The sequence below is a fragment of the Toxorhynchites rutilus genome, chromosome 1 (assembly GCF_029784135.1).
Source record: "Toxorhynchites rutilus septentrionalis strain SRP chromosome 1, ASM2978413v1, whole genome shotgun sequence".
NCBI classification, from domain to species: Eukaryota; Metazoa; Arthropoda; class Insecta; order Diptera; family Culicidae; genus Toxorhynchites; species Toxorhynchites rutilus.
Window position 1 is genome coordinate 58,916,540 of NC_073744.1, and position 12,474 is coordinate 58,929,013.

At 39.6% G+C, this 12,474-nt stretch overlaps 1 protein-coding gene across 1 annotated transcript; it reads left to right on the forward strand.

The window, feature by feature from the left end:
- The first annotated feature begins 4,375 nt into the window (after positions 1-4,375).
- LOC129763199 (cytochrome c oxidase subunit 6A2, mitochondrial-like) lies at positions 4,376-4,952 on the forward strand. The gene is made up of 2 exons (XM_055762034.1): positions 4,376-4,561; positions 4,623-4,952. The coding sequence occupies exons 1-2, from the start codon at positions 4,465-4,467 to the stop codon at positions 4,850-4,852; spliced, it is 327 nt and encodes a 108-aa protein (XP_055618009.1). The 5' UTR covers positions 4,376-4,464; the 3' UTR covers positions 4,853-4,952.
- The last annotated feature ends 7,522 nt before the right edge of the window (positions 4,953-12,474 follow it).

A 12,474-nucleotide genomic window follows, 5' to 3' on the forward strand; every position in this document is an offset into this window, starting at 1 on the left:
AGAAACTTTTCCGATTTTACCGATATTCCAACCAGCATTAACGTTGTGTGAGAAGTGTTTCCAGGATTCTAGAATGGGAATTTACAAGATATAGAGAACTAATTCCGTACCCTAAAGATAAAATTACTCCGTAAGGAAGTTACAATTTCAGAAAACGAGCATGTGCAGAGTTGGTGGACAAAAATTGGATGCCTTCGGCGCTTCGATGCCTTGTTTGTAACGTTCTCACTATGCCTCACTCCTCGGCAACTGTCGAGCGATTTTTTTCTGAATATAATCAGAACAAAAATAAGCTTTAAAATTGGCTCAGAAACGATACGATGAACGCTATTTTGAGATCAAAGGATTTGGTCAAACATCGTGGCGGCAGCTCAAAAATTTTAATTAATGATAATATGCAATCTAGATTAAAAAAACTATGTATAAGCATTATCAAATACACGAATGACTTGAAAATGTAGATGTAGTGTTTGTAGTAAATAAATGAGTATTTTTTCATGTTAAATTTTTTTTTTCTCTACAACGAATATTTTCGATGGTACAGATTTTTGGTAAAAAAGTATAAATGAGAAAGATTCCTGACCCCTCTGATACAGATTTAAATGTGGTAACACTGGTGACGACCCCGAACAAACACCTCTCATTTGATGTAGAAATATCGAAAATCGGTCGAACGTTTCGTAGGTTTCAAATGCTCAGAAATGAATATATTTTAGAAATCAGCATACGAGGGTCACTATTAATATTTCGGGAATAGGAACAAAAACAAATAGTTAAGCTGCGAATATATTTTTATTGTTTTTCAATGTACTCGCCTGATTTCTGACCCCTCTGATACAGATTTAAAGTGCACCCGTGGCCGAGTGGTTAGCGTCCCACACTATCATGCCGGGTGTTCGGGTTCGATTCCCGTTCTGGTTGGGGGATTTTTCGTCAAAAGAAAATTCTTCCGGCTTGCACTGTGGTCACGCGTATTCTAGAGCTTGCCACTTTAGAGTACATTCAAGGCGTGTTATTCGGCATAGAAATCTCAACCAAGTATTAATGAACGACGCTAGTTAATGAATACGTTGAGACGGCAAAAGTTCCACAGGGAACGTTAACGCCATTCAAGAAGAAGAAGATACAGATTTAAATGTGGTAACACTGGTGACGACCCCGAACAAACACCTCTCATTTGATGTAGAAATATCGAAAATCGGTCGAACGTTTCGTAGGTTTCAAATGCTCAGAAATGAATATATTTTAGAAATCAGCATACGAGGGTCACTATTTATATTTCGGGAATTGGCAACACTGATGTCATGTGAGTCCATCTGACGGTTCCATCGTAAAGTTTGACATTTTTGACGATATACGTACGCAGAACATTTTGTCATACGGACGCTATTTGTTTATTTTATATTTAGTTGAAAGTTTGGTCTCGGCAAAAAAATGGAACTGAATCGTGAACATTTTCGTGCGATGATTTTTTACGACTTTCGACGTGGATTATCACAACAAGAGTGCGTCAATCAACTTAATTTGACTTTTGGCGATGTAGCTCCATCAAAAACCACTGTGTATCGCTGGTATAGTGAATTCAATCGTGGTCGTAGTTCGCTGTCCGACGAGTTTCGTGAAGGTCGTCCAAAATCGACTGTAGTGCCAGAAAACATCGATGCTGTGCACGAAATGATTAAGCAAGATCGTCATGTAACCTATTGTGAGATTGAGGCATCCCTAAGCATTAGTTCCACCAGCATATATGCGATTTTACATGAACACTTAGTTGTGCGAAAAATTATGTTCACGTTGGATCCCACATAATTTGACAATCGCTAAATTGAAATTGGTTTAAGCGCATGCAAAAGTGTATCGATCATCGTGGCGAGTACTTCGAAAAACAATAAAAATATATTCGCAGCTTAACTATTTGTTTTTGTTCCTATTCCCGAAATATAAATAGTGACCCTCGTAAAAACTGGGAAAAATATACTTCTCAGAAACGGAAAAAATTAAGTGTTCCGGAGGATTTGACATTTTATTAAAAAAAATTGTCCAGATTTCGATGAATGCTCTTTTTTTATTTTCATTTTACACAAAGTTAGTCCTACGTTAAAAAAGACGGGTGGGTAATGTCGGGGACATAACCGGAGTGACGTAGGACTATACAAAGGGGACAGCTCTTGTTAAATATATATTTTAAATATATTGTTTTATTTTCTTCTCCTACGTGAATACCTACCTATCTACATGAAAAATGGATTAGTGTACTGTTTACTCTTTATGAACATGTTGGTGGTTCTGAAAAGAACCTTTGGCGTTGTGTTTTTGCGATTTTTGGTTTCCCTTTAGACAGTCCCCTCTGTTCTGGTTTTATTGTGGCTCTCCACTGGGCTAGAGGCGAATGAACTTCAAAGTTTAAAGCCTCTTAAAAACAAAAAAAGAAAGAAAGAAAAATACATTCATTACCATTTGTTCGCTCGTTGGATTCACATGCAGGCTAAAAAGGGTCCTTTTCAGGATCACAAAATTATCTTCAATCTAAAGAGTTTATTGTTTTGTTATCACTCGATATACCCATCTTGTTCGGCTAAACCTTTCTGTTTATCGATTGCGTTTGCCACTCGCCACAGCTTTCACAGTTGGGAAATTTCTTCCCATCCAGCTTGTGACATACTGTACAGTAAATTACATTCAATGGCACGTCGCATTACCACCACTCAGTGTCGGATTGGAGGTAATTTTAACCTGTAATTGAACATTTGCGATGACAGTGGTAAAGTGTCGACTTTCAATGTGGGGTCATAATTTGGACCCCGAACTCTATGTTTACAAAAATGTCCAACTAAATATGTCGCATTACATGTCCGTCCAATTTGCTAAATGTCGAGATAAGTGTAAATTACTGTACTTTCAATCTAAAAGCAATTTAAGAATTGGTGATAAATTTAATTAAAAAAAAATAATAATAATCAATAAGCTGAACAACTGCCAAACTCAACTGCCAAACTCACATACTCATCATATCCTGGCAAACAAATTATGAAAAGAATCAATTTGTGTTTTATTATTATTTTGGATATTGTTTTAGATTGCATTGAACTGTATTTCCTAAACTCTTTTTTGGATGGTTTAATGGCCCTGAAAAGCGCCTTGTTTTATGGAATGGTTCCAATTTAGAAAGCTTAGTACTCGTGGTTTTGAAAAAAACCATTTCGAACGCCCTCGATGCCGCCTTGTTCTGGATTTGCCATCAAAGCAGTTTGTATAAAGAAAGAACTTTTTTCTTCCGCCGTTTTGCGATTGCGTTTGCCACTCGCCACTCGCTGCAACTGCCTATTGTCTTGATGTCCACCGAACCGAATGTGTTCTGTTCCGAATGCGGGTTTTCTTATCGTCGTGAGCAGCTTTGCCAGCTAACTCGATTACTTCGGCGGCCGAAACTGATACTGGTACTGGTACTAACGCGCTCGGTCTAGCTACCCTTGCGGGGAACTACAGATCAACACGGTTCGAGCGGGATTTTGCCTTTCCCTTCACTTTTCCTCCTTTACCATGTCCAGACATGGCTGCTTGGGTTGGTTTGTTGATGTGTTGTGATGCGAACCGATGTGGTGTACGGTTTGGATGAGAATGATCGTTACGGAAGGAAGGAAGGAAGGTCTTGTATTATAGAGACTTTAAACTTTTGCAGTTCATTCGTCTCTAGCCTTGAGAAAGGCCCTTTGAAAACTCTACTCTGCTCTACTCCAGCGCTACCACCTCCGCCCTCTTGCCTTGAGAAAGGCACTCGATCCCTCGCCGTCCAGCCCGTCCAGCAACGATGTTGTCCAGTCGGTGTCCACACAAAGAATGATCGTTACGGCAGCGGAGCGGGGATTTTTAAGCTGACTGGCTGGCTCGAGAATTACGCATGTGTGAGACTGCGACCAATGTTTCGTTATTTTTTTTTCTTTTTTCTTTCCAATCGTACTTCATTCTATTTCGCTGCTGCTCTGGTTGCGCGTTTTGGACGGTACGATTTGAGGAGCACAAAATGGACCAATCCAAAATGGGCACATAGTGCAATTGGACAATGCTTGATATTTCACAATTATTCAATTATTTATCTCAAGAAAAATGAAATGTTATTCGTTATGATAGATACGTAGATATATTTCCTATCAATTGATGCAAAAACCTTTGCGATCTATTGAGAAATGCTCGAATTATAGGCGTTCCAAATCTTGCATTTTTTCCTACATGTTCAGTGCCTAGATTTCCATTTCACCCCCTATATCTTCCGGTTAGACGTAGTCCTACGTCAATACACATTACGTACGACATGGAACCATCTGATGAAGTTAATGTTGCCATAGTAGGCCATCGCTAATTGTCATACAAACTTTGAAATACTCGGTTTGTTATAAGTTGTTCGCAGCGGATTTTACCTCTTTTCGTATCATAGAAAAACTTTTTTCCCTACACAAGCTTACGGTAATGTCTCTCGTGAACCATATCCTGCGACGAGCAATTTCACAAACTACGGCTCGTAATTCCGCCGCTGCTTCTTCTTCAGCAGATACAGCCCAAAAAGGTAGTTAAAAATTTTGCCTTCAATAATCTAATAATTTCATAATATATTTTTTGTTTCCAAGGTGGAGGAGGACGCAAACTATTCATGATGCTTTCGTTGTTCGTTGCATTTCCGGCCGTGGGTCTGTGTATGGTAAACGCATATCTGCAGCCAGATGACCATGAACGTCCAGAGTTCGTGCCATACGAACATATGCGCATACGGACCAAACGTTTCCCATGGGGCGAAGGAACCAAGAGTTTGTTCCATAACCCACGAACCAATGCTCTTCCTACTGGCTATGAGGATTAGGCCGTATGTTCTGATATGGGTGCAAGGTTGCAAGACACAAACGCAGAGGGTGCACATGGAACAAATTGGAGAATTTATTATCTGAATCAGTATTCAATAAACTGGAGATTTTCCGCTATTTTCTGCCGCAACTGCCTAATTTGTGGAAAAAATGTAGAATAATCAGCAAAGACAAAGTTAGATTTATTCACGTTTGCATGATTTTCTTCCCATTTATTCTTAGAAATTCTGAAATGACTTACCATCACTCTCTACATTATACTTATGACTGTATTAGCGTTGTACTCCGAAAATTGTATGTCTGTCACCATGTACAGTGCTAGAACAATGCCAGCAACTCGGTACAATCGCTATATCTGTATTGTCAATTCCAACTGTGCGCAGCGCCACAGGCGGGCAGTGGTGAGCACCATGAACAAATTTTGACAAAAAAAAACCGAATCAAAACCCCGCAGTATTAAATATTCAATCCGTGAAATAGGAGCGAAAAAACTATACAAATCTCTGGCCAAGGAACTACAGTAATGGAGCCGGCAAAGAAACGGAAGACTGCGGTGCTCGACAAAACGGAGATGATGAAGGGTGTGTCACATCAAATTGCATCACGGAAAAAACGCTGTAGAAATTCGCCCAGTAGACCGATCCTTTTGAAAATTTTAGACAGTAAAATAAAAACTATTAAACAACTTTTGGCATTTTCTTTTTATTCATACTTCGAGCCCAAGCCCGTATGCTCGCACCTTCCTCTTTACCCCGTCCATAAGGTTCTGTACAACGTCAGGTTGTAGTTTTTTTTTAACAGAAATCCATTTTCTCTTGAAGTCCGCCTTCGATTTGACAACTTTTGGGTTCTTCCGGAGGGCCTGCTTCATAATCGCCCAATATTTCTCTATTGGGCGAAGCTCCGGCGCGTTGGGCGGGTTCATTTCCTTTGGCACGAAGGTGACCCCGTTGGCTTCGTACCACTCCAACACGTCCTTTGAATAGTGGCACGAAGCGAGATCCGGCCAGAAGATAGTCGGGCCATCGTGCTGCTTCAATAGTGGTAGTAAGCGCTTCTGTAGGCACTCCTTAAGGTAAACCTGATCGTTTACCGTGCCGGTCATCACGAAGGGGGCGCTCCGCTTTCCGCAAGAGCAGATCGCTTGCCACACCATGTACTTTTTGGCAAACTTGGATAGTTTCTGCTTGCGAATCTCCTCCGGAACGCTGAATTTGTCCTCTGCGGAGAAGAACAACAGGCCCGGCAGCTGACGAAAGTCCGCTTTGACGTAGGTTTCGTCGTCCATTACCAGGCAATGCGGCTTCATCAGCATTTCGGTGTACAGCTTTCGGGCTCGCGTCTTCCCCACCATGTTTTGCCTTTCGTCACGGTTAGGAGCCTTCTGAACCTTGTATGTACGCAGGCCCTCCCGCTGCTTGGTCTGCTGGACGAATGAACTTGACAAATTCAGCTTATTGGCGACATCCCGGCCCGAACTTCTCGGATCACGTCTAAACTGCTTAACTACGCGCTTGTGATCTTTTTCACTGACGGAGCATCCATTTTTGCCATTCTTCACCTTCCGGTCGATGGTTAGGTTCTCGAAGTATCGTTTTAGTACTCTGCTGACCGTGGATTGGACGATTCCCAGCATCTTACCGATGTCCCGATGTGACAACTCCGGATTCTCGAAATGAGTGCACAGGATTAATTCACGGCGCTCTTTTTCGTTCGACGACATTTTTCCAAATTTACGAAAAATTGACAGTGAAGCATGGTCAACGTGATCTATACACTCTTATCTGATTATAAGCGAAAGCAGAAAATATAATTCCTAAAAATTAAATTTCTACAGCGTTTTTTCCGTGATGCAATTTGATGTGACACACCCTTTAGCCATCATTGAGGTATGGAAGAGAGGTAAAAATGCCGAAATAATTCCCTACTACAATTACTTCAGTTTACTTTTGGACCGCTTTAAAGCCAACTTTAATATAGTTCCTCAACCATTTTCATTACAGTTCCTCAATCAGTTTCAGGGCACTTCTTAAACCAATTTTATGAAATTCAGGACAAATTGTCAACCTACTTCAGGACAGTTCATCCGCTAATTTCTGGAAAGTATTCTAGCAAAATTTCAGACAGATTTTCACCCAATTTGAAGACAGCTTTTCGGTCTATTTCAGGCATCAAAGAAGCAATTAATTATAATTGCAATATTTTTCATTCTGTTCCAGATGGTGACAAATGCGATGCTGAACACTTAGATAATGCGTACAACAACGGAGAACGACACATCTGCTCAATCTAAGTTTATGTCACCTTCTGTGTCGACGATATCAGTATCATCACCATCACCAACACCAACACAACATCAATAGAAACAGCAAAATGTGCAGGAAAATTGTTGGAATTGACTATGAAAGAAAACGAGAACATGGATGCTTATCTGGAGCATTCCAAAGCGACAGATTTTCAAACAATCGAACTAATAAGAAGAATAACACGTTGGTGAGCAAGCTGATCGATGAAATTTGAAGTATTTACTTGGATGTGAAATGTGAATCAAATAAAACTTGTCCACAAAAATGAAAAGTAGTTTACAGAATCATGAAAATAGGAAGTGGCATGTAGGCTAATTGATATATTTCGAGCATAGTAAATAATAGCAGAGTAACGCGAAGGGAAACCTTCAACACTGATTTCGATCAAAGTGATCTTGGAGACCTATGACCATTTCGTATGACTTCTTTATCAATCCATTAAAATTATTAACACCCATTGTTATTGGGTGTTAATAATTTTAATGGATTGATGAAGAAATTTCCAGAAATTTTAAGCTGATCATTCGGCGTTTCGGGAGAGGCGAGACAATCTATTATTATTATCCCATTCGTTTATTTTAGGCTCATAAGCATTTAGCTCAAAAAAGAGCCGAATTTTAATCGTGTACATGTCTCATGTTTATCATATCTATAAATAGAACATCATTACACAGTTGCCATTTTTTTCGACGTAAGAGTATTCCTTTTATACCATTGCATATGGTACATTTACACAGTAACCATTTAGGCGGAAGAGTATTCCGAGATGGACTGAGAATCCCAAGCAGTCCACACTTGGAGTACAACGAAAACTTTACAACAAACAACGACGCGAAGTTCGAAAGGGTTTCTCCAAATACCACAAATAACTTTTACATCAACAATTAATTTACAACTCCACACATTTATTCCTTTAACCTATCCTAAAACAATGAATTCCCTAAACTAATCGCCTAACCTAAACATCGTCGAACCGGCTCCATTCTTCCGCACTCCGCACTTTTGTTCCATTTGAAATTGTGATCACTTCATAGATATATTCAGAAAGTACCCACCCACATGCGCATGTATAGAAGCGTTAGGGTATTCACGCTTTGCTGGCTGGCTCTGCCCGGAGCGCTGTGTTGACGAAGCAGCTCCCTTCCGACTGTGTTGGCGTTGCGTCGGGATATTCCAACCCGACACGTGGGGTCAAAAGTGCGGGAAACGATGCTGGGTTGCGGTGCGTCGAGCTCTAACCGGAAGTTGCGATGCCGGTCAGCCGTAAACCTATGGATTTTTAAATCCTGGCAAAAAAGCCGTCGACGTCGACTGTTCGACGCATTTAGAAAAATACTTCTTCTATATAAATTCTAAATTACCTTTTCAACAAACATTCACTGCACACGAATATAACACTGTACAGTAATATGATTTTATTCCTAATATTCTATCTATATGAGCACAAACAAGAAACAATAAATAGACCAACTATATTTGAAGAAACCATTGAACAAGCCTTACACAATTTAACACACCGCGACGCGATAAACAAGAAAATCACGCACTGCTGCCTCTTCCACGAATCAGGTCGGAATGGACGAGCAAAAATTCCCCAGTTCCTCAGAAAACAATTAGTGCCTGATATTTGCCCCCGGAGAATAATACTTGCTAAAGCAAATTATGTTCTATTCAAATCCGCGAACTTCCCCCAACCCACGGTTTGAAACAGAGCAAAGAAACAATTATCCGCTCTCATGAGTCAGGTTGAGTCAGCTTTCTCACGAATTTCGGAATCGCCTCTCGAAACCTGACTCGGACTTCTCGCTAAGCCGTGCATAAGTGACACTATTGCGAGGCACTTCGTCCACTCAACCTTGAAAGGTGTGTGTGACGGAACATTAATCGCTGCGCTTGCGTCCAACTACACAACGCTTGTATACAATTTATGTATGCCGTTGTGCGCAAGGAATATTGGAAAGCAGTTCGTTTCATTTGTACTGCTACACCCTTTTTTTGATATAAAACTTGTAGCATGACTGCTACACCGGACAGCGAAGATAGTTGATATGATCATTGTTGAGTTATTAATAGAACAGCTTGTTTCTTGTCGGAGTAGTTGTATGGATGAATCGATCTTATTTCGACCGTGGATCGATCTCCACCGCTGATGATTGTTGCGTGGACGTAATTAATCTGTAACAACACAAAGATGGTCAATGGGGGCTCTGAATTTTGAACTCTCGATCGAACGCTTACTAAGCGGACGCGCAACCAATGTGGCTATGAAGATCCCCGAGACGATCTATTGTCAATCGCGAGATTCCAGTAGTCACTTCGTCTAAGGTGACTCTCCATTTGATTTACACGGGGAGCCACCGCACACGAACCAATTCAGCTACGAATACCCAAAGACCCAAAAGACGGGGAAGCTGACTTACACCTATACTTGTTATTATCATCCTTGTCATCTACATTATACACTATTATTTAGTGAGTATATACTTATCCTTATTTTGAACATATCCTAAAAATTCTACTAGGATTACCTACGATTGAACATAACCTAGAAAAATCTTCAAACAAAAGAACTAGATTTGGATCATGCTCTAAAATTATATGAAATTATAAACTAAAATAAGGGGACTAAACGTGAGTAAGCCTAGACTAAGAAAACCTATACAGTTGTTAGAATTTAACTAATTACTAGAATTTATATAAATAATTATCTCTTACATGCAAATTAATATTATAAAAACTAACTTATACTATACACGATACATACTGTGAACAAATTAAAACGTAGAGAACATATATGTACACATTTGAATTATAGGAAAATTATAATTACTCTACGAACTTCAAAAACATCGAGTTCTGCAATTATATTTACAGAAGAAACCCCCTTTCGTTGTTACGATTTGTAACACAACCTAATATCAATTCATTGTGTGAAAAGTTAAAAAATTCGAGGGGTTGTATCCGAGACACGACCGCTTAGAACGTAGGACTACGCAGTATTTTTTTTTGTTTTTGAAATTTGTTGGTTTATCGTTTCGGATATTATTTGCCAATGCGTCGAAATTTCATAAATAACTTTTCGGTAAGAAGTTCTGGGAACTCTGAAAAGGTGTAATGGCTTGCGTGGTTTTATATAATCATTTCGAGAAGCAACGATTCTTTCTTGCCTTTGCGAACAATACACTAATTGGTCATATGTAACAATTTGTTTCTTTATATCAATGCACGCATTGCACTAAGTTTTTAACGAAAGGCATCTTCCGTGCATCGCCATTCAACTAGCATCAAACAAACGTCTAACAGATGCACATAGTTGCAGCGATAAAAATGAAACATCGCGAGAATGACCATTTGTGAAAAATCGTTTCTCGACTCTCGGTCAAAACCGTCAACAAAGCTAGGAGCTTGTTGCACGAGAACAGAGCCGATACGCACGAGAGTAAATACGAATGGCAACTAAAAGTATCGAAGGTGTGCTATTTACATGTACAGGAAATGAACAAGTTCTAAGTTTCTAAGTTCTTTCTGATGGCTAGAAGCGACCTATAATCATTTGCACTCTTCTCTTTTTTCGCCTGCTTTTCCATGGCTCGGATGATTGTGGTAATTGCAATGCACTTCATGTGAAATATTCGCTAGCGTTCACAGCTCGAAGGGAAACATAAAACACAAAACGAGCAGAATAAGCGATCTTTGTTGTTTCGGGCACAGAAAGATTCTGGGAATTTTCCTCAGAGGAGATGCAATACTTACACGCTAGCGACAGCTTATTTACTATGCAAGGGTGGAGTTTACTTCAAAAATATTCTCTTTTCGCTATCCCCCTCCGTTGTTTCTATTCTAGCGGCTGCATAAGTTGCCCGTTATTGACAACTCTGTTCGGGAAAGCACACACATGTATGGGGAAATGGAAATGCTTCCAATTTTCGTCAATTTAGGCCATACACAGACTATGGAATTGTAATGTATAGCATATCAAACAAATCTTAGAAAATCTCCGATTCCATCGGTATGTAAATCGTTAAAATCCGTTCACAGCAAAAATAGCTTCTTTTTTTTCATAAAAATGTGACCTGTTTTCTGGTTTGGCACCCTTAATGTAAACATACCGGTACTTCTATTAAGAAAATTGAAGCGTCAAATTAGCATTTTTTTCCAATTATTTACTTAAGAACACTGAACAATTCATTGTACACTAAATCCGGTATAACCATACTGTTTTTATAGTTTTATACACCCACTGTTTTGATAGTGAATATGGAGGCATGAGATAATGAGACAGTTCCCCTGTGATATTTACCGAAATGTACCATCGGTGCGTTTCTAATCCAGGATGCTTTTGGGTTTTCGTTTCTTTGTGACTGTTGGTTCGAATCTAAGGTTATATGAGCATTGTGGTTCTTACATAGGTTGTGTAGAATGCAGTAAGTTTTGAGAATTACATTGACATTGTTTAGGTCGATCGCTAAACCATTCTCGATTCTTCTGAACCGGGTCTTCAGGTGTCCAAAGGCGTTCTCTACAACCCGTCGGCATGCTGATAGATAATAATTGTTTAAATTTTCGTGGTCCGGTTGATCTGCGGAAAATAGAAACGGCTCCTTCACCTAGTATGGCACCCCTTCGATTAGTTTGGAATATGCTTTAAATGTCTCGTTCGTGCAGTGCACTTTTTTGAGTTTGGAGTTTTCAGAAATAGTTGAATCATTTGAACGGTTCGGAACTCCTACGTTGATATATGTGAACCAGTGACGATGATCCATCGTAACAAACAGAATGACCAAATGCCAACCTTTGAAGTTATAGTAATCAGTTGCCTCATCTTTCCGTACTTTGACTTCTATATGGCACCCGTAGTTGTTTTTCCTGCTCCGAATGGGCTCCCAACAGTTCTATATTCCGCTGACAATTCGAGAGCAGTCAGGGCAATAGCGATGCGTTTCTCCAACCGAATAGTAGACAGCCATAAAGTATATTCTCTTTGGAGGTGATGTAATTTTCTGACCAACAAATCAAGCGTACATCTGTCATCCCGAAACGTTTTTTTGAACTTTTTATAACTAAGCTTTGGCACTTCATCTTCCCTAAATCTAGAATTTTCTACCCGAAAGACCGATATAGTTAGACCAATGAATGTTAAAATTCAAATATATCTTACGGTGGACCACACACTACGTCTTCGTGATTTTAACCGAGTTATGAAACGTATTTCCTGTAGAGCTTCCTAGATGGTAAAGCTATTAACATCCTGTATATTCATTCCAAATTGGTCATTGTACCGATAAAGTTGTTTTCCATAGTGATTACATTTTAGG

What these genes read in the sequence shown, in the direction of transcription:
- LOC129763199 (XM_055762034.1), top strand. Translation starts at nt 4,465, where the DNA reads ATGTCTCTCGTGAACCATATCCTGCGACGAGCAATTTCACAAACTACG. An exon ending in AGCAGATACAGCCCAAAAAG is followed by an intron (nt 4,562 to 4,622) that starts GTAGTTAAAAAT and finishes TTTGTTTCCAAG; the next exon opens with GTGGAGGAGGACGCAAACTA.